At 36.8% G+C, this 20,708-nt stretch overlaps 1 protein-coding gene across 3 annotated transcripts in view; it reads left to right on the plus strand.

Annotated features, from left to right (window-relative positions):
* The window catches only part of rgs19 (regulator of G protein signaling 19), a 43,608-nt gene that overhangs the window by 5,613 nt on the left and 17,287 nt on the right, over positions 1–20,708 (plus strand). The window contains exons 2-3 of one of the 3 annotated variants that reach the window (XM_088330936.1): positions 10,463–10,573; positions 13,102–13,403. The exons of 1 other annotated variant lie outside the window; for it this stretch is intronic. In XM_088330936.1, coding sequence (XP_088187062.1) covers positions 10,492–10,573; positions 13,102–13,403 — 384 coding nt within the window. In that variant the 5' untranslated portion in view covers positions 10,463–10,491. The remainder of the gene's footprint in view (positions 1–10,462; positions 10,574–13,101; positions 13,404–20,708) is intronic. One more of the 3 variants, XM_088330938.1, reaches the window with a different exon arrangement.

Consider the following 20,708-nt stretch of genomic DNA (forward strand, 5'->3'; position numbering starts at 1 on the left):
TGAGAAAATAAATTCACTGCTGTGCTTTCCCTAGCCTATCTCTGGTGTTGGCAAACTAGGAAAGGTCATTGGATATACGTACTTTTAGGAGTCTTAAGGAGTGGACTCTCTTTGCGCTCTCCATTGAAAAGTGCTGATGGGTTTGTGCTTGTCCTCCAGAAGTCGAGTATGTGCTTGAGAGAACGATAGCAAACAATACCAGCAGAGTTCAAGAAAACAATACTACCTGAAAGTACTCAATATTGTTCCAGAGGTGATTGACGTATAAAAAAGATTTAAAATGAAACAAAATACAAACACGTTGTTCCTTGGCTTGCGAGGAAATGGTCCAAATAAGGTGTATTAAAAATACCATCTGGAAATTAGTTTTGCTCTGTAATATTATTTTGAATCGGTATTTTCAATACACCTGAATTTGTGTGCCTTGTACTTGTGACATGTCAGTGCAATCAATTTGTTTCGAATTAAAGCCTTTGCTTCAATGCAATGTTGTAGCAGTATTAATGACAGCATGGAAACTTTTTTAATAATGCTACCTTGTAAATATTTGGTCTAGTTGTCAACAAACTGGTTTGATGGTTTCACATGCCAATTTCCCTAAATAATGAATTTATTTTAGTAATCTTGACTTGTTTGATCAATTTTGACATTTAGGTCAGAGCTTCAACATTTGTTTACTGCACAGTTTTCTGAATAAGTAATACTGAAATGTGAACATAAAATCCAAAAATATCCAACCAGACTTGTACTTAAAATAATACGTTACCCAAAAATCATTGTCTCTTTTAAAAGGTTAGCTTTGAGAGGGCAAGTATGAAAATCCAAGTCCAGGTTTGTCAGAAAGAACTGATATTTTCTCTTTTGTGTTTGCAAATTAAAATGGAGAACAAAACATGGAAAATCTGAAATGACCTCAAACAATTCTGACAAGACTTGTTATGGAGCATCACATTACATTTAATTAGTTAGGCTTCGCGTTTGACTATAAATACAGTGACACTGTTGACAGCTCTTGTTATATTGGAGAGCAAAATAGTTGCCATAGCTTCCAATGTAATTTTAAATTGAAATTTTGTGCTTGATTGAGTGAAATCTCAATGTGGTGACAAGAGGCATTTGCACTTTAGTATTTTTGTTTGAAAAAAAAAATCTTCCTACTTAATCAGGTCAACATAATTAAAGGGTAAATATGTAAACATGTTTATGTCTACAGTTTCATCATCCATCCATAAAATTTCTGCACCGCTTATCCTAACTAGGGTTTCCGAGAGTATAATCATTCCAATATAACATTTTCAAAGGTTTTTATTTTACTGATACCGTCATGTTAATGTCATGTTGCCACTGTTCAGTTACAGGATGTTGGTGACGGAGTTTTGATGTGACACTACAAACGAAGTATTAACTATTAACCATTTACCATTTAAGGCCTGCTATCTCTGCAAAGTTAGATTGTACAAGCTAAATTAGTTATTTCTCATTGTGACACCAAAACAAAAAAGTACCGATTGGGTGTCATTTCCTAACTTTATAGGGATGCTTCTCAATTCTTTGCTGTTTGTTCATTAACACCTAGGGACAATTCTAAACGGCAAATTAACTTAACATGCATGTTTTTGGAATGTGGGAGGCAACCGGAGTGCCCAGAGAAAATTTACGCAAGCACAGGAAGAACATTCAAACTCTGCCCAGGAAGGCTGGTAGCTGGATATGAACCCATGACACCAGAACTGTACTGTGAGTAAAACTAGCCACATCTTATAAGAAATCAGAGAAAACATGAGCAGGGTACACCAACCTGTAGGAGCAGGGAAGCCTTTGTATATCTTGGCTTGTGCAATCATGAGAGCTTGCAAACTAGCAGGCGAGACACTCCATATCTATTTTGCCTTATGTCTTCAAACCTCTGGAATATTTCTGTGTAATGTCCAAGATGTTGTTTTTTTTGGGCTTGGTGTATCGCAAAAATAATTTTACAAAACAAACCAAAATTCAGCACTCTGTTACCATAAATTGTGTGCTCTTGTTTGTCTCAAGGATATTGTTATTCCATGCAACCTCCCCACCCACTTCCTACTATTCGCTGGGTAATGCACAACGAAATAAACTGACCCCACAATTTCAATATTTTATTTTATAGTTGCCACTGTAACTGTATTCAGTTTTATTTTGTAGTTTGACATAAACATCCCAGCCATGTTCATTTGTTGTATTCAGCGTTGTGCTAGTGGCTGTAGGAGGGTTGTGAGTGACTTCATGTGCGAAGGAGAAACTGTCAAATTGCACGCTTGTGATTCACAATCTGCTTTTAAAAAGTAGAGGAGTAACACATGTTGTAATGACATTTGAGTTAAAAAGTTTTATTGATAACACATTACTGTACTTGTTACCTAGAAAAGTAATTGTGTCCCAGAAACGCATTCCTTTTGAAATGTTTTACTCCCAACACTGATAGAAACCAATCCGTCAAAAAGAATTTAATCTGGGGAGAGTTTGAATGAACACAAGTTTAATCTTAGATTTTTTTAGAATACCACTTAAATAATTTTATTGATAATAACAACAATAATAATAGTAATGATCATAATGATCCTACAGATTCATTGATGATTAGTTTAGACCAGTTAATTAGGAAAATGAATACATTCACTGTTTAGATAGAGGGTGTTTACTCGGAGCCTTTCTATTTCAGTTTCACATAGTGTATTGATTCATTCATGTCCCAGACACTTATCCTCACGAGGGTCGCAGGCCTGCTGATACCCATCCCAGCTGTCTTTGGGTAGTGGGTAGCAGACACCCGAAACTGGTTGCCAGACAGTCACAGGGTACACAGACAGACAGTAATTCACCCACTCATTCATACATATGGCCAATTTGGACCTGACAATGATGTTTTTGGGACATGAGTGAAGATTTGAACCTCTGGAGAAAAAAACTCAGGTTTTGGGAGAAAATGCAGACTCCTCACATGGAGTATACCCCTCCTGTAAGCAGGGAACAGGGACGAGTCCTGCCATAAAAATGATTAAAAATGACGACATAATATGTTATTGTGATCCAAATAATCAAGGCCATTCAAATTAATTTCTGAATTATTGTTTCCTTCTTAAAACAAAACGATTCACCAGAAAACACTGATTGATTCTCAATGTGTATTTCAGTGACAAGAAGGGATCCTCAACAATCCTACATAATAATAGAAAAAATCTTGCAAATCAACTAATTTACCCGACTTTATTCATGAGATAAGCGTAAATATTTTAACAGTGATAAATTAAATCCGTATTGCCGGATTTACCTTTATTAATACTGCTGCCATCTGATTTGAAAAGTTGCACAGCTTCACACCTAATTGGATGTTTTGTTAATCCGTGAAAATCTCTACACACCTCCATGCGAGATCACATTTGACAAAAAAAATTTAGTGGCTTGCTTCTCTGCAATTTATTTGATCACTTTAGCCTATCTAATTAACTGTCAGCAGATGACAACAAATTGGATAATAAACTGTTACTTCTTACTGAATTGAGATAAATATAATCTTGAAATTATTTGTTAATCCAGTGATTTTATGCTACAACGCTTCCGAGAATCTAATCGGATGTTTTTAGGCCATCTGTTTTTTAAATGCTTTGCATTATTCTGCATGAAGATAATTCAAGATTTGTCAGAACTAGAAATAAAATGAGCCATACTACCACACTGCCCGTTAAGAATAACAATACCTTTATAGTCATTGACAACAACATTGTGAACATTGTTTGCAACGAGATCAGATAAGATAAACACGTATTAAAGACTTAAAATGGGAAAAAAGTGATTAAAAAAAGGATTTTAGGATAAATAGGTAAAATCTTTATAAGGTAGTGTTTTGAGAATGCCCCACGTAATAATAGCGCAATAAAAGAAAAAGCATCGTATTGGCAGTGCAACGAAAAGTAGTGCAATAGCAGCAACAAAATTGCCAAATAAGTCGCTAAATAAGATATAAATACCCATTTTCTATACAACTGGAAAAATATATTTTGTTCACTCTCTCGCTTCTTGAATGTTGTGATGGCCCTGGAAGAGAAACTGTCTGTGAGCGTTTTTTGTCTTGGTTTGAACTTAAAGTGGAAACACTCTTCAGACTAATTATCACCTATTCTTCTTTTTTTCTGCTTCCTGTTAGTAAGACACACGTCCTCTTCCTGATTCCATCTGTATCATGGCTGTCACTCACTCAGTTCTTCCTTTATTTCCACAAGTGTTGTCGGCCTTTTTTCCGCCTCTTGCCACATCTGTCTCTTCCTTTTTCTACTTTAATTTTGTATTCCTTCCATCTGCCCTACTCTAGTTTCCAGTTTTTTTATTCGTATATCTGCAGCATATGTACCTATTATTTTTTTATTCATAAATAAGTAGACATCTTAGGGGTTCCCGTTATAAAACCCGTAGCAAAAGAAAGCAATAAAAAGTGTTGTGTAATTAATTGGCTCATCATAGAAGACGGCAGCCTTTTATTGTGAATGAATGAAAACTTTATTTCGGACATTAAAATAAAAACAGGACAAAAACAATGAGTCAACAACAAAATAATGTCACATAACATGTTCGAAAGGGGGTAGTCAGAAGCAGATGCTTATTTTCCCTACCCCTTTATCTTCCCTATTAAATACATTTTACAAATCATCTTCTCTTGTGTCTAATATAACAAAATCTCATGGATATACTTATTACATAGGTCAGATCTCAATAGGTATATTAATTACAATAATCACAGGGAAGCACGGTGGTTAGTGCGTGTGTGGCACACTTCTGAGGTCATGGGTTCAATCCATCCTTCCTGTGCAGAGTTTGCATGTTCTACAATCTTATAAATCTCATTTTAAATTGCAACTGAAAACACAGGGATAGGGGCATCACTCAAGTTATAGGATGATTTAAAATAATGCAGCTGATATCTTTCCTATAAATGAATAATAATTACCTCAACAGTTCATAATATATCAGTTTTAAAGCATATATTTCAATAATGCACATTTTAATGCACATGTTTTTCGCACTGAAACTTTGCTTTTAAATAAAAAATACAGATAGCAAATGCAGGGAATGTAGACATGCTATCTGAGCACTGTATACATGAAAGGGATAGTGTCTTATTTGACTTCTAATCGTTGCTGTATTTTAGTGCTACCGAAAACAAGTGCTAAAAAGCACAAGAAAGAATGCAAACTACAGAGACTCAAAATGACCAAAACGTACCATTTTACTTCTCATCTTTCCCCAGCCTTTTTGAGTTTTTTGGGCACTCCTAGCAGCAAGATAACTGATTATAATGTCGGCTCCCTTTAAGTGGGGCTCATGTTAAGTAAATGTTAAGCCAAATTATCGACCTGCGAGAGTTAAAAAATAACATTCAAATGGTAGTTGGTGTGTTTTTGCTCATTATTCAAATCAATATTATCTTTGTTTTTTTACTGAATTAGACTTTTTCGTGTCATATTTTTTCCCCAAAATAAATTTTAATGGGATATCTTAAGGTCACTAGTAATAGCAGCTTTCTGGAATTTTTTTAACTTTGTCGCGTCTGTCCTCAGCTATTTGTTGCGGTGGAGTAGAAGGAGGCGTGTCTGTGCGCATGATTAAGATTTCGGTCTTACAACATTGGGAACAAGCATTTCTTGAAGGTAAACCTTGATAAGTGCTGGCCCGAGGCGTAAAAGTATGGCCTTAAAAAAAGCTTGGGCACCTTGTGCCCTGCAGGCAAACACTTGCACTTTTGTAGAGTGGGTGCAGCCATGAGCAATAAATGTTAAAAGTTCCCAATTTTTTGAAAAAGTAAAGGCTTCACCAATATGCCTAACAGCAGGAAAATAGACATGAAGATGATGAAATGTTATCTGTCAAAAGCGCGTTTTTTTTTTCAAAGCATACAACTAGTTAAAGACATACTTCCATATCCAACCTTAATCTTTATTACAAAAATTATTAATTGCTGTGGTTAAAGGCTGCAACGATTAGCCGATGTTGTCGACCAAAATCGAAAACGGAAATAGTTGACAATGTGTTCCATTGTCGAATATTGACGGCAGATTCGTTTTGCCAACAAAAGCAACTTTACATGAATTTGATCCCTGCTCTCTCGCACATATGCAATATCGTCTCGAGCGGTTACGCAAACATACAGAATTAGCAGCGTCAACATCACGTATGTGTACAAAAAAATTGTAAAGTCTGGGAGCGTTTTAGCCTGAATACGTCAAATAGAAAGACTACTTGCGTAGTTTAGAAAGAAGACCTTGCATGTCATGGCGGTAGGTCGGGTGACACATACATTTAAAGAGCACATCGGACAGTTGAACGAAACAGAGACTGACTCGCCTCAATAAGATTCAAATAACATTCAAGCTAATACGGTTTTGATGACCTGCATTGTACATTTTATGCGCGTATACTGTACTTTCCTTTAAAAAAAACAACTTGAGCGTTATGCCAGACTGTGCCTTATTTGAAATTAAATGCATTTAGTCTGAAGAACAAATGTCAGTTGTTGACAAGTTAAGAACGACTTCCGTTAAAACCATTTGATTCCAAACTGTTGAGAATCATTGGGTATTTTTGTTACATAATTTGCAGATGACTACTGAATACTACTTTACAAAAAGCACATTTTATTTTTATTTACTGTTCTACTGCTGCTAATATGCCTGTTCATGGTTTGCTGTAAAAGAAAATGTTTACTTGATTAAAAAGTATTATTTATTTCCTTGTTCCTAAATGTGGGCGCTGGTTTATTTATGGATTTTATATCTCTAGTGATTGAGGACTGTGCCTAGTTGGTTTTAGATAGGCCATTTGTATTTATTTTTTTTACTGATTTACAATATGTTTAATGTATTCTTAATGTACCCATTTTACTTGTGTTTATTATAATTTTCCACTGAATAAATCGACTTCATGCTAAATGTAAGGAAATATTAATAGTTACCCCATTATTCGACTAATCGTTTCAGAAGTCGGTAACTAGTTGACTAATAAAATAGTCGTTAGTCACAGCCTTACTGTGGTTATGAAGTGCAAGGTTTTGCACAATTATGAGTTGTTAAGTGTGACTTTTGCATTTTATTCTTTTTACAATTATAGAATGCTTCAGTTGGGTGTGTCAGACTTATCGTTCATGAGTGCCCCATTTAAAGGTTGTCTTTATCAGTTGAAATACAGTGCTTTGATACACCGTCTATTCTGCATCAACAGGACCTGACTCAGAAAAGGGGTAGGTCCCAAATAGCTCACCGTCACGCATCTGATTACAGCTGGAATAGACAAAAGTGTTGCACCAAGAGTATTGAGACAATGCATGCGTATTTTATGTGTCACAACTGAAGCACGCACTGACGTTATAAAAAAGCCACTTACCGGAGTTAAAGTTTTGAAATGCCTTTTGTGCTCACTGCTCTATGACAAAAACAAAAACAAATGCAATATCTCAAATATCTCACTGGCAGAAGTATGTAAAAACAGATTTGTTATTTTTCTGAGCCAATAAAGTTGTTTAAGCCAATTTTCTAATTTAGGACAGGGACATTTACTTAAAATTCATATTAATGTACACAATGATATCTTCCCACATTGTTTGCTTCATTACGTAAACAAATGGACTAGACAGATGACAATTTTTCTGCTAATCTCGATCTCCTGCTTTCTGCGTGCACGTCGCTTTGGCTGAAATTCCAAGCAAGGTGAAGGATGTCGTCACAGGAAAGATGACACTGCATCCTCAAGCTAGTCTTCTCTTGAAATGTTCACTTGTTTTTTGAATGAAGTAATCCCAAAAGAAATCATATCCACGTATAAACTATAACCACAACAAACACTTTTCAAAATTATAGCTTTCTAACCATGATACTTAAATTTGTTATAACAGGTGACAGATTAAACAAAGGAGTTAAGTTTGAATTCACTGTCCCACATGCACACATGAATAAAAGTATGGTGTGCTTGGTAAATTACAGTCAAAAAAATGAATAGGCTCTTGTATTGCTAATGCTTTCTGTGTGCCGCCTTAGAAGAAATGGGTCGGGTACTTCTCACAGACGTAGCAATCTTTAAGTAAACCTTCATTAACCGTAAAATGTGCACCCGATTGTAAGCCGCACCCAGTACATTTTTAAAGGGAGAAAAAAAAAAAAATTATGTACATGCAGAAGCCGCACCTGACTATAAACCAGCATGTTCCTACATTGAAACATCACATATTCACAAAGAAACAGTACACGAAAAGAGTGACATAGGGTAAGATAGTTTTGAATTTTATTAAGGTCCAATTATATTTTCCTATTTGTAACAAGGTGTCTTGCATGTTAACAAATTAATCCAGCCAGAAATAAACTCACAGATTCATTGTCTCCTTATATCCCTCTCTAATAACATCAAGAAACTGAAGTGATTGTGACCCTTCTCTTCCCATCCCTCGCTGTGACATGCTTTACATTTCACAGTCTGGGTGCTTCTCGGCTTTGCATTGTGTTCTGCATTCTAATTAACTAATGAGTATCCGAGATCGCAGTTTAACAAATATAAAAATCAAATTACAGCTAATGAATACTGTACTATAATTTTTTCAACAAATAAATACACCTTGCTAAGCTCCTTAAAACTAAATTATATCTAAAAATATTTATGTAAATATATGTAGTATAGTCGTATTAAATGGTTTGGGCACCCCTTCTAATTAATAAAGGGACAGTGTGTAATATGCCATGCCTCCTAGTGTTACAAAAAAACTTTTATTCAGTAAAAAAAAAAAAAAAAATAAGCTAAAAACCTGAACTATCCTACCAATGCATATGTAAAAAAAAAATCATAGGTCGAAAAAAAATTGTATTTCTTTGATATAGTGGAATCCTTACCTAAGGTTGCCACCATTTTTGTCTGTCAACTCTGTGTTACTGGTTTTTGTTCATGTCAAATATTACACACTGGGGCTTTAAGATTATTCTTTATAAATCTTTGGTTGTTCGGCTCAGCAAGTTCTATTAAATATTTCTCAAAGCAGATGCAGTGATATTTTAGAAGTAAAATTAAGTACATCGGATATACAAATTGTGCAATAGTTACTTAAACAAAAGTAGGCAGCTGCCTACTTTTGGGCACCCCAACAGAAAAATCCTTAGCAGAGCCTCCTTTTGCAGATGTAAAAGCCTTGAACCGCTTACTATAGCCTCTAGTAAAGTCAAGTTACATTTATTTGTATAGCCCTTAATCACAAAAAAGTCTCAAAGAACTGCACAGGATTACAATTACACCATCGCCTGATCTTAAACCAACATGCGGGCAAGGAAAATCTCAAAACCTCAGCGTGAGGAAAAACAAAACCTTGAGAAGGGGCCTCACAAGTGGTAATCCCCCTTCCAGGATGACCTGGGCAGAATAGATTTAGCATTGAATTACAGTACACAAACATCAATAAACATCAATAAAAGAGAACACTAGGTAACATGTTGAAGTTTGTCCGGAAATTGCATGACAGCAACGACGCCTCTAGCCTGCAAACTAGTCCAAAAAGTCCATAACAGCAATGACGCAGCTTCCCATCTCTGCCGGCTGGACAATGCAGGCATTGACATACTTCAGGTCCGGATGCCTCTAATATAGGTCTGGGTTCTGGTTGAAGGCATTTTTGACCACTCTTTACAAATCATCTCTAGTTCAGCCAGGTTTGATGGTTTATTAGGAGTTAAGAGCCTGCTTTTATTAAACCACAGATTCTCAAGAACATCCAGGTCTAGGTTCTGAGATGGCCATTCCAGAACATTGTACTTGTTGATCTGCGTGACTGCCTTGGTAGAATTTTAGCAGCGTTTAAGGTTGTTGTCTTGTTGAAATATCCAACCTCGGTGCAACATCAACTTTGTCACTGATTCTTAAACATTGTTAGGAGGTATCTGCTGAAACTGACTGGAATCTATGCGACTTTTGGCCAAAATTGACATTAGCGGCACTGGCCATCTAGCATGATGGAACCACCACAAAATCTTACTGCGGGTAGCAAATGTTTGTTTTGGAGTGCTGTGTTCATCTTTCACCATGCATACCCCCCTTATAACCCATCCAAATAACTCAGTTTATTTTTTAATGAGGTTACTTGAATTTTGTTAGAGCACATTTGGGCAAGTCAGCATCATTTCAGAACGAGATGCTGTGGACTGATAACATTTAGAAACAAATAGAGTATTATCATTGCTTAACTTCTTAACTTAACCGTTTGAATGCATGAGTTGCAAAACATTATTTTGACAAACATAGATGATTTTGCTAACTCGTGACTTTGCCCTTTCTTTTTTGTTTGTGTGCATGTTTTTTATGGGTACCATTTTTGTCAACTAACATCCTTACAATTTTGTTAGCCTACAATGTTACTTCCTTACTTTGAAATACCTGCATTGTGTGTGCTGTGCTTGGGTGTGGATTTCTGAAGAAGAGGTTGGAGACCAAAGGGGGGATGACATGCATGTGCCCGGCCTGCTAACATCGCTGACAACTCTCACGCTGTCCCAACGGACGCCCTCACGACATGACCGACATGCTGGTAAACATTTTCTCTCTTTTTAAAAGCTTTTTTGCACTTTTCTGTAACACCTGCCCTTGTTTTCCAAGTCATAATTAATCCATACTGTATGTACACATTTTTAAGGAGCTCTTTGCTGCTTAACAAATTGAAGTAAAATACACAAACATCAACACCAAAAACAGTGACCACAAAATGCTGCAATAATATACTCACATCTCCCTATTGTCTATTTTCCCCCTTCAGAAACAAAAAAAAGAAAATTCCTTGGAATTATATGTATGATTGCCAGAAAAAGCGATGCTTTTTCAATGTACAAACAAATGCGTCAAAATCACAGCAGTAGTGCTCACAGATCATGCCAATTTTACCACATTGGCTGCTTTTACAAAGTGAAACAAGGAAAAATCAAACATGCATCAACTGTTTTCGTCAATGGTTTCCATTTGCGGTGCTGAAATATGATAAATGGCTCAAGACAACATACAGTAATTGTAAGGATTTCAAGAATGCTAATATAGGCAGGGCTAATGCGTGCTCGTAATGAAGTGAAATAATTAGATAAGATGTGGTTAAAGACTGTAAGACTTCCTGGAACAAAATGGCTTTGGGGAAAAACATAAACATAAACCACTATATGGAATGTTGGAATTGAATGTGCATGGTATGCATGCACTTAACAATACTCTATGTATATGTAATATATATACTGTATATACTCGTTTTGTGCACTGTTTTTTATTTCTTTCTATTTTTTTTCTTCAGATTTTTGACAAAAAAACAGATATTAATTTTATTTTCAAACATGATTTGCTTAATTTACAGTGATTAAAATCGTGTTGAGAAGGGGAATTAATTTATTTATTTATTTTTGTGGAAGATTATACTTTTATCATTAATTTGCAATTTAAAGGATACTTTATACAAGTCTTTTCTTAACATGTGAATTCACTTTATAATGAAGATATGGTTGGGGTATGAGAAGGATTAGTGTAAAAATATTTTGGAACATATCTGCATTATTGTGGGGAGTAACACTACAGGTTCTGTGCCAAATTGAAAAATAAAGGGTCTTTTATAATCCCTTTAATGCTCAATTACCATTTTTTTCCAACTAAATGCAACTTGTATGCCTCTTCCTGTGACTCCTAGGCTCGGTTCACACTGTAGGGTAATGGGATTTTTCCTGCACAGACACGACCTGTGAACCTAGCCATCTACTCTGCTGCACTCTTACCTGCCTGCAAACTGTACTGTCCTGAACCCCACCAGACCGTACTGTATGTTGTTGGACTCTTTTCCATGTGGTCTTTTTAAAAGTATTCACAAAAACAGTTGTTTTTTGTTTTTGTTTTTTCAATTTGGGACAAAACGTATTGTTCCTCCCCACAATCATGCCTATATGTTGCAAAATATTCCACCCGCTGGGGGACTTGAGAAATTTTGTGTCAAAGTTTACCCATCTAGCTTGTTTGTCATTGAGGGAACACATCACTTTCCCGCTTCCATAACATGTGAGGCAGCTCAGAAACAGACGGTGATTTCAGTGAACAGCAATTGCATACAGCTTATTTCTGCTTAGAGGAAAAAGAACTTTGCTTATCCCGTCGCTGGTGCCCTTGTGACTGTTTAAGCAGAGTTGACTGCTTCGACCTCCAAAAGCTGCATGGGATGAGTTTACCTGCCGCCATTACGGCGTGCGTTCCTTCTTTGCCTTTGACTCCTTTTAGGTGAGCGATTGAGCCTTTTTGTTTGTGTGTATTGCTGTATTTGGCACGATTGGTATAATATTGTCCTAATAGCCTCTCGTTAGCATTGGGGTTGCCGAAGGCTTCCTATTATGTTTGCTCCCGGTTAGCCCCCATTAGCCGCACTCGTTGTATTTGCCCGGCTATCCGCCAAGCCTGTTGTGTGCATTGTCTGTCGCTGTAGCTGCTTTTTGTTGTTGTTTCCCTTTTGGCCTGGCTACTTACTGTGTAGTTTTAGTCGGCCAGCCTCAGGTTTCTTGCCAAGGCTGTGATCGTCTTTCGTTGATCAGTCCTGGTTAGCCCCCGTTAGCTACACATAGTGTTGGTTGGCCGGCTAGCCTGCTGTGTTCATTTGTTTATTCCCAGCCAGGTTCACGTTTGTCGTTGTAGCTGCCTTATGTCGATTTGTCCCAGTTAGCCCCTGTTAGCCACACATAGTGTTGTTTGGGCGGCTAGCCTGCTGTGTCCATTGGTCTATTCCAAGCCCGATTCACATATGTCGCTTCAGCCGCTTTTAGTTGTTGGTTCCCTGTTAGCCTAGCTGTTCACTGTGTATTTTTTGGTAGGCCAGCCTTGTGTTTTTCCACTTAGGCCGTGCCCGCCTTTTGTTGATTGCTTAGGGTTCAGCCCCCGTTAACTCTCACAGGATGTCACAGCTCAGGAGTCCAAGACAATACAGGTTGCTTTCAAAATGTCTTACCTCGGAAAACTAAATGAACCAACAGGATGGGTATAATTTTTATTCCAAAAACATGCACTATAACTTTCAGCCACTCTTCATGTGTGCTGCTCTAAAATTAGCCTTGAGATGTTTCAAAAGAGCCCGGAACAAGTCAAGACTGGCCGCTGCTCAAGCTGCCGAGGTGCAGATGTCTCGCCTGATTCATCACATTTCACAGCCAAAGAAGAAGTGTCACAATCGTCGGCATCATCGGCACACCTCCCACCCCCCAGACTCGATTTCCTGTCTGCCGTCTCTCAACACTCGACTCGGTTCCCTTCCTCCTTCGCTCAGTCAAGACATGCTGACCGTTGGAAGTCTTTGTGCTTTGGCCAAAACTGCAAAGAAGGTCTTTGTTTTTTTGCTTCCATCATCCACGTTGGTGAGCTCTCCTGTTTGTTATGTAATTGATTGTGAGGATGTAAATTGTGACTTGAGTCAACAAGATATCTACCTGCATTTTATAGCAGGGTTTTTATCAGCTTGTATGCCAGCACAGGTGCAATATAAAGATTGTCGCACATGCCTTTTGAAAGAATTACCGTTATGTTTTTTTTGTGAGTTTTAGCAGCAGAGTGGTCTCGTTCTTTTTTTGTTACCCTTTTCCTCCTGTTGCCATCGAATTTGTACAATCCTAGAAATGAAGCGGAAACATTTTTGGAGGCTGTTTTGAATCACGGGTCAATTGCAATAAAAGCCAAGGTGTGCATTGATTGGTAAGAAAAGTTGGTGTCATTTTGCCAATTAAATATGTTCTATAACATTTCACCAAAATTGGAACAAAGTCATTTTAGAGACGTTTGTCCGTGTGACATATGCTAAGGGGGGATCATTTCGCACAGGGGCACAACATCGAAAATGTAAAAATGATCACCACAGGCTTAGAACGCCCTCTTGCGGTTTAGTCTGAAAATAACATGTTACATTTTTACCCGGTAATTATGTGGTAAAAACTTAACAGATAAGTATATCCGGAGTACAAGTTGCACCCCTGGCCAAACTGGGACTATATCCGCAAAATCTGATACTTTGTATTGAATCCAATGATATACTTGTGTGTGTGTGTGTGTGTGTGTGTGTGTGTGTGTGTGTGTGTATATATATATAAATTCTTAACATAATAAAACGAAATACATTTTAATCTAAATAATATATAATCCTTTAATGGACAAATTATTTTCCTTTTGTAAATTTAAATGACTTTTTTATTATTTACTAAAGTTTTCAGGAAATAAAACACTTTCATTTATTGAATTTAACAATTTTAAAGCATGAAATAGAAATAAATAATGATCCATAAAAAAGTAAATTAAAATCACTAATCCCTCATATTTATTAAAAAATGACATAGAGAAATAATCAATTTGAAATTCAAAAATTCAAATTTCGTTGATTTGATTGTTTTGCTTTGTTTTTTAAATTGACCCAATAAGTGCAGTTTTAAAAACACATGATGGTAGTCACTTTTCTAGTTTAAAATAGGCATAACTTACAACGTCCTTAAGGATCCTACGTGGATATTTGCATTGTTAAAAAGGTGTATTTACATACGATATTATGACTATCCAAACATACATTTATAAAGCGGTTTTAAGAAACATGCATACCGCTTGTGAAAACAAACGGTATGGTCAGCAGTTAGTGAGCTTGTGTGTCGTGTTTATTCAGCTGACATCAGCAATTACTTGTCGTACATCTAACAGAGGTTGCACCATTTATGCCTATCTCAACTACAATCATTTTGAAATGATGCTGATTTTGGTTGTTTTTGTGGGAAAAAAACAAATCTTGAAAGTCTACAATAGTTGTACTAGTAAGCTGAGCTTGTAGGGTATGAATACAATGTGCCAGTCCATAGTTTGGCTAAGGTGAGAGCTACTTTAGCATGTGCACATTTTGTGCATCAGAAGCAACATTTGACATGTTGGGCAAGTTTTGCTTAAGTTCCCTCTGTATTGATGTAGTCCAAACCGCAACAAGGCAGGCAGCTTCTAAAGCTTTGAACATGCCCCCAGTAAGACAGTGAAATGTGCTCTAGTACATCCCTGCATATATATTTAGAACAGAAAATTATGTGGGTTACAACTCTGGAAAGTTAATCTTTTCATTTACGGATTTAGCTCGGCCAACTTTTCAAATTTAAAAACTGTTACCGCGCAGAGAAAATTAGGCGTCAGGTAAAGCACTGATAATAAAATATACGATTTATTAGTACTCAATACTCCAACTCAATACAACATTTTATTTATATCTGCACATTCAAGGAAACTGTTCGGGTCAGATGTATCGACATTTCGTTCTGTATACATGTGTACTAGAATGACAATAAAGATGATCTGATCTGATCTGATCTGATATAACTTAATGTCCTGCAGCAGACTGTTCCATAGGTGAGGACCAAAGTGGCTGAATGCTGCTTCACTATAGGTTTTGGTCCTCACTCTAGGAACAGTCAACAAGCCGATGCCAGAGGACCTCAGGGACCGCGAGGGCTGCTATAATAAAAGCGAATCAGACAAATAGGATGGCCCAAGACCATTAAGACATTTAAAAACTTGTGAAATCCCCTTAACATTGATCCTTAAACGCACAGGAAACCAGGGAGCCAACGCAGTGATTTAAAAACTGGTGTAGAGTAATCCCTCCCCCCGGTCCCCATAAGCACCCGTGCTGATGAGTTTCCAAATAGTTGCAAGCTAGAAGTACTCTTTTTGCGAAGACCACACACTATGGAATTACAATAGTCTTAAGAAGAATTTATGAAAGAATGCATCAGTACCCTGTGTGTTTGCCTGAGAGAGACTATATTTTTGAGATAATAAAATCCAATTTTAGTTATATTTTCGATGGGTGGAATAAAATTGAGCTCAGAGTCAGAAATAACAGCCATGTTTTTAAATGCAATTTGAAGGTCTAAAAACTTGTAGTTTTGGTACAAGTTTCTCTCGTTAGATTTCAGGATCAATGACTAAGACCTCTGTTTTGTCCCGGTTCAGCTGTAGGAATTTATGTCATTCATGAGTTAATATCTGAAATGCATTTTAAAAGAGGGCCTATAGGACTTGTGTCATCAGGGAATACGGCAATGTACAGCTGGGTGTTTTTGGCCTAACAAGGGACGTTGAGGCAGTGTCTCCTGATGACTTCTCCAAAGGGAAGCATATACAGATATAAAAGTATTGGGCCTAAAATTAAACCTTGGGGAACCCCACATGTAACTTCAATGGTTTTGGAGGAACATGCAACCATACCTTCTACAAAATGCCGGTATTTGAGATAGGAACAAAACCAGTTTAAAACAGATGCCCAGCAGGTTTATGGGTCTGTTTCATAAAACCTTGTGATCTACTGTGTCAAAGGCAGCACTGCGATCGAGTGCCACCAGAACTATATTTTTAATAAAATCCATATTATACCTGCTATTGTTTAACATTTTTAAATGGGAATCTCTGTATTGTAATTGATCCTAAAACCAGACTGAAATGTCTCTAAAATGCTGATGTCTTCTAAATAAATAAAATAAAATAATTCAGCTGGGGAAAAAAAACAATTTATCTAGAACTTTGCTTGAAAACGGCAAGTTGGACAGTGGACAGTAATTTGTAAAAATCCTTGAGTCTAAATTGTTCTTCTTCAGATGGGACCACAGTACCACCATTTTAAAGGCGGCAGACAAAACACCCGTTTGGAGAGAGCAATTGACTTTATTTAAAATCTGTGCCTCAAAGAATCCATAAAATGTCTTTAAAAGAGATGTGGGAATTGGTCCTAAAAGGAAGTTTGTTGGGTTGAATTGGGAGAGAACTCGACCAAGTGTCCTTGCATCATCCAAGGAAAAACGCTGCAGTGTTTCATCAGGTAAAATTAATTGTCCAGCCAATGAAGATTCTGATGGGCTTAAAAGGCTGGACCTGATTTTAGCAATTTGGAGCATTTGTCGGCTCCAGTGCAGACTTTTTTAAAATCCGCTTTAGTTAGTTTGAAGGTGGATAAAAGAAATTTGATGTTCCTTTTATTGCCAGAAATAAGATTTGAGAAGTAGGTTATTGTCGCCTGTTTGAGGGTTTTATTGTAGGAACCGATTCGTTGAAAGAAGGTTTCCCTGTGTATTGTGTCATAATTTTTCACGACCTTATTTTAGCAATCCTGCATTGTCTTTTGTGGTGGAGCTATGTGATCAAGTGCTGATTTTAGATTTCTGTTAAAATTATCAACAATAAAATCACGGGGTGCAGGTAAAACGTCGGCCTGAGTACCCTTTAAAAACTCAAAATTACACAAAAGACAAATTTCATTGATATAAACACACTCATTACATAAACAGTAAATAAAAGTAGTTGGAATCTTTCAAGCCCCCCTAAAGTAAGATTTGTCATATGTTTTAGCAAAAGTAGGTTAAAATGGCTTCCATCAAAAAAATATTAGCAATTTTCCATCATTCACTAATACAGTGGAACCTCGGTTTTCGAACGCCTCTCACTTCGGACAAATCGGTGTTCGACCAAAAATTTCGAGAAATTCTTGCTTCGCTGTTCGGTCAAAAAATCGGAGTTCTAACGCCGGTACGCTAGGGTGCGATGCTGAGCGGCGTACGGGTGTTTTAGCCCCTAATTATGCCTCCGAAGAAGGTCGGTGAGAGCAGGACAGGTGAAAAAAGACAAGTTGTTCGTACAACTATTGCCTTTAAAAAAGACATAATAGCTAAATATGAAAGAGGAGTACGAATTTCCGATCTTGCTAGTGAATACAGCATGGCTAAATCTAGTATCAGTACGATAATAAAGAATAAGGAGGCTGTGAATCCGAGTGATGCGGCTAAGGAAATTAGCGCTATAAGCAAGCAACTGCCGCAAGTTTTGGAAGAGGTTGAAAAACTTTTGAGGATTTTTCTCTCCCCACCGTCCACCACAAAGGTAAGAAATCCTATTCATAATCCTTTTTTAATTTTTACACGTTCATGTTAGCGTAATCTTTCGTACGTAAGATTACGCTAACGCAAACGTACGATTAGCCTGGGTTAGCTCCATGTTTACGTTCATATTAAACAGTCAGGGTGTTGGAACGGATTAAAACGATTTTACATTACTTTTAATGGGAAAAACGATTTTCGGTGATCCACCAAATCGGTTTTCGAACAGAGTTCTGGAACGGATTATGGTCGAGAACCGAGGTTCCACTGTATATGATAGGAGTAATGTATAATGAAAACACAACAAATAAGCAATGAGTCCTCGTGTATGACATCATTTATTTATACATATAGACAAACGCTCCCCTTAAGACCATTCGACTTACAAAAAACCGCAGAGAGGAACATTTTTTTCGGGATGTCAAAAAATATCCGGTCATTGCTGTAAGTTAGATTTTGTACCGTGTGCACCTTTTTCCGAGTACAGGGCAGTACTGTAGTGCTTCTTTTTGCCGCTACTGGCATGTGGCGCTTCGAGAGGTCACCCAGCATCCACCCAGAACAAAACATTTCGCTTCCTCTTCCTAGTTCGTGTGTAAACATTCTATACTGTTTATACTATCTCCAGCGCGGTAAGAACTTTGACATTTTTATTGTTTAATATCTCGGGCATTCATTCAATATGGTTTGTGTAAAAAAGAGGCGAGCAGTTTATTTTGAAATGAAAGTGGAATAAGAAAGTTTGATGCGGTTGAGAAAATAGTCGGAACACTTTTTTTTCTGCCACTTTTTACCACCGAGGAGGACCTCTTGAAGCGCATCTTCCAAAAGTCAGTTAGACTCAACTTTATTTACCTTTATAGAGCATATTAAAATGTTTATTTTTTTTGTAGAAAACGATACAGGTTCCTTATACAAGCCTTAAACATATTTATATAAACCTTAAACATACAAAATATAGCACTGAAGCATTGTATGAACGAATTCAACTTACGAACGATCGTCTCGTTCGTAAGTAGGGCAGCGTCTGTATATATACATATTCATAAAACATCATTGGTTTACATGCACCCGAAATCTGAGAACTCCTTAAACTGACACTTAAAATCATTCAGTAGATTAAGTTAATTTTGTTATTAAGGTGCATCTTCATGTTTTTGAGCAACTGTTGGGATTTTATTTTTAATATCACTGGAAGTGAACACGTTTTAACTGATATACATACAGTAAAACCGTAACGAAAAGGAAGTATGACAGCAAAGTGTTTCCTTCCTATCTCGTCTGCAATTGTCACTATACTAAGATAACCTTTGCCACTTCTGTTTTTTTGAGATTGACACACATGCACACGCTTGAGCTCAGGTGGATGTTGGCAGGCAAATAGTAAGATACACGCCACTTATATGTCTACTTAGTTTTTGTAACGAACAATTAAGCTGTTTGAAATGGAAGAGGTATGATTTGAGAAAAGTTGAGCTGCACTCAAAAACATTGCTCACTACAAACCAGCACACCGAGCCATTTATTTGCTATACTCAACTGTGCAACCCTGAAGTTGTTTTCTGGAAATGGAGTGAAATTAACAATATTTGATGTTCTTAGATGTTCACAAAAAAAGTTAAAGGATGTTAATAGTAAGATAAGGAACCAGATGGAGACAATTTACTTCCCTTCTACTGAAGCAAGCGCTTTGGGCGGTCTTCATTGACTTGAAAAGCGCTATTTATATGCAGACCATTTACCGTTTGCTTTTCAAAATCAAAATACATAAAAAAAAATAAATAAAATAAAACAGTGTTTCCGATGGAATTTCGTGAGACTCTGGTGGCTGGACAGTCCAGGGCGGTCTTGGGACATGAAAAAAGAGAAAAAAATATTGTACATTTTTAATTCAAACGCATTGAGTAGGTGCATTTTTTAAAAAAATTTTAGACAAATTATATTTTTTTGTGTGCCAATGCTGTGTTTTTTTTAAGGTATTGTATTGGCGAGCAAACAGACCAAATCACCGATCTGAGTTTTAAATATTAAACGTAATATTCATCTCGGTGATGTCGTAAATCACAGTATTAAATATTAGTATCGCTGCTTTTGTGATTGCTGCTATGACAATGAACTGGTTCCACTTTGATGTTTATTGTAGGGGTGGGCGATACTGGGAAATTTGTTATTGATTCGATCCAAGTTAACACATGGTTGTATCGACTGATACCGATAGTTTTTGTTTGGAAGCGCTAAGATCATTTGTCAATCGAACCGCCCCCTCGATTTAGTTTATATTTATGATAACCACAGCACAAAGATTTTAGGACCCATAAATGTTTCATTTTTATAAAATAACTACAAAGTATAGTACAGTATACAAAATGAATGAAAATATTTTTTATTTTAACTGTTATGATTTGAGGGTGGGTTTGCGTGTTTGACATTTTTGGGTTCTTCTGCCATTGTGACCCTGTGTGTCATTTTTACCTACACCAATACGCTAGGTTTGTTTGTGGCTTCTTTGTTGCTTTGCTCCATGTATTTTTCAGTTTCTGTTTTTGTTTCTGGTTTGGACATTTCCTTGCTCGGTATGTTTAATGGCTACTTGGTAACTTGTTTTGTTTTGTTTTTAAGTACAATCCCTGCATCCCCCACTTGGGTCCATCACCAGCAAAACCACAACAACCGTTTTTAGACAAAAGCAAGAGATTCCAACTGAAAAAGTACAAATACAAATATTGTACAACAATGTCAACAAGAGATTTTAAAAATGTCAGTTATGCAAATAAAGTG

Source organism: Urocampus carinirostris, chromosome 3 (assembly GCF_059441175.1).
Source record: "Urocampus carinirostris isolate Australia breed hairy pipefish chromosome 3, RoL_Ucar_1.0, whole genome shotgun sequence".
NCBI lineage: Eukaryota > Metazoa > Chordata > Actinopteri > Syngnathiformes > Syngnathidae > Urocampus > Urocampus carinirostris.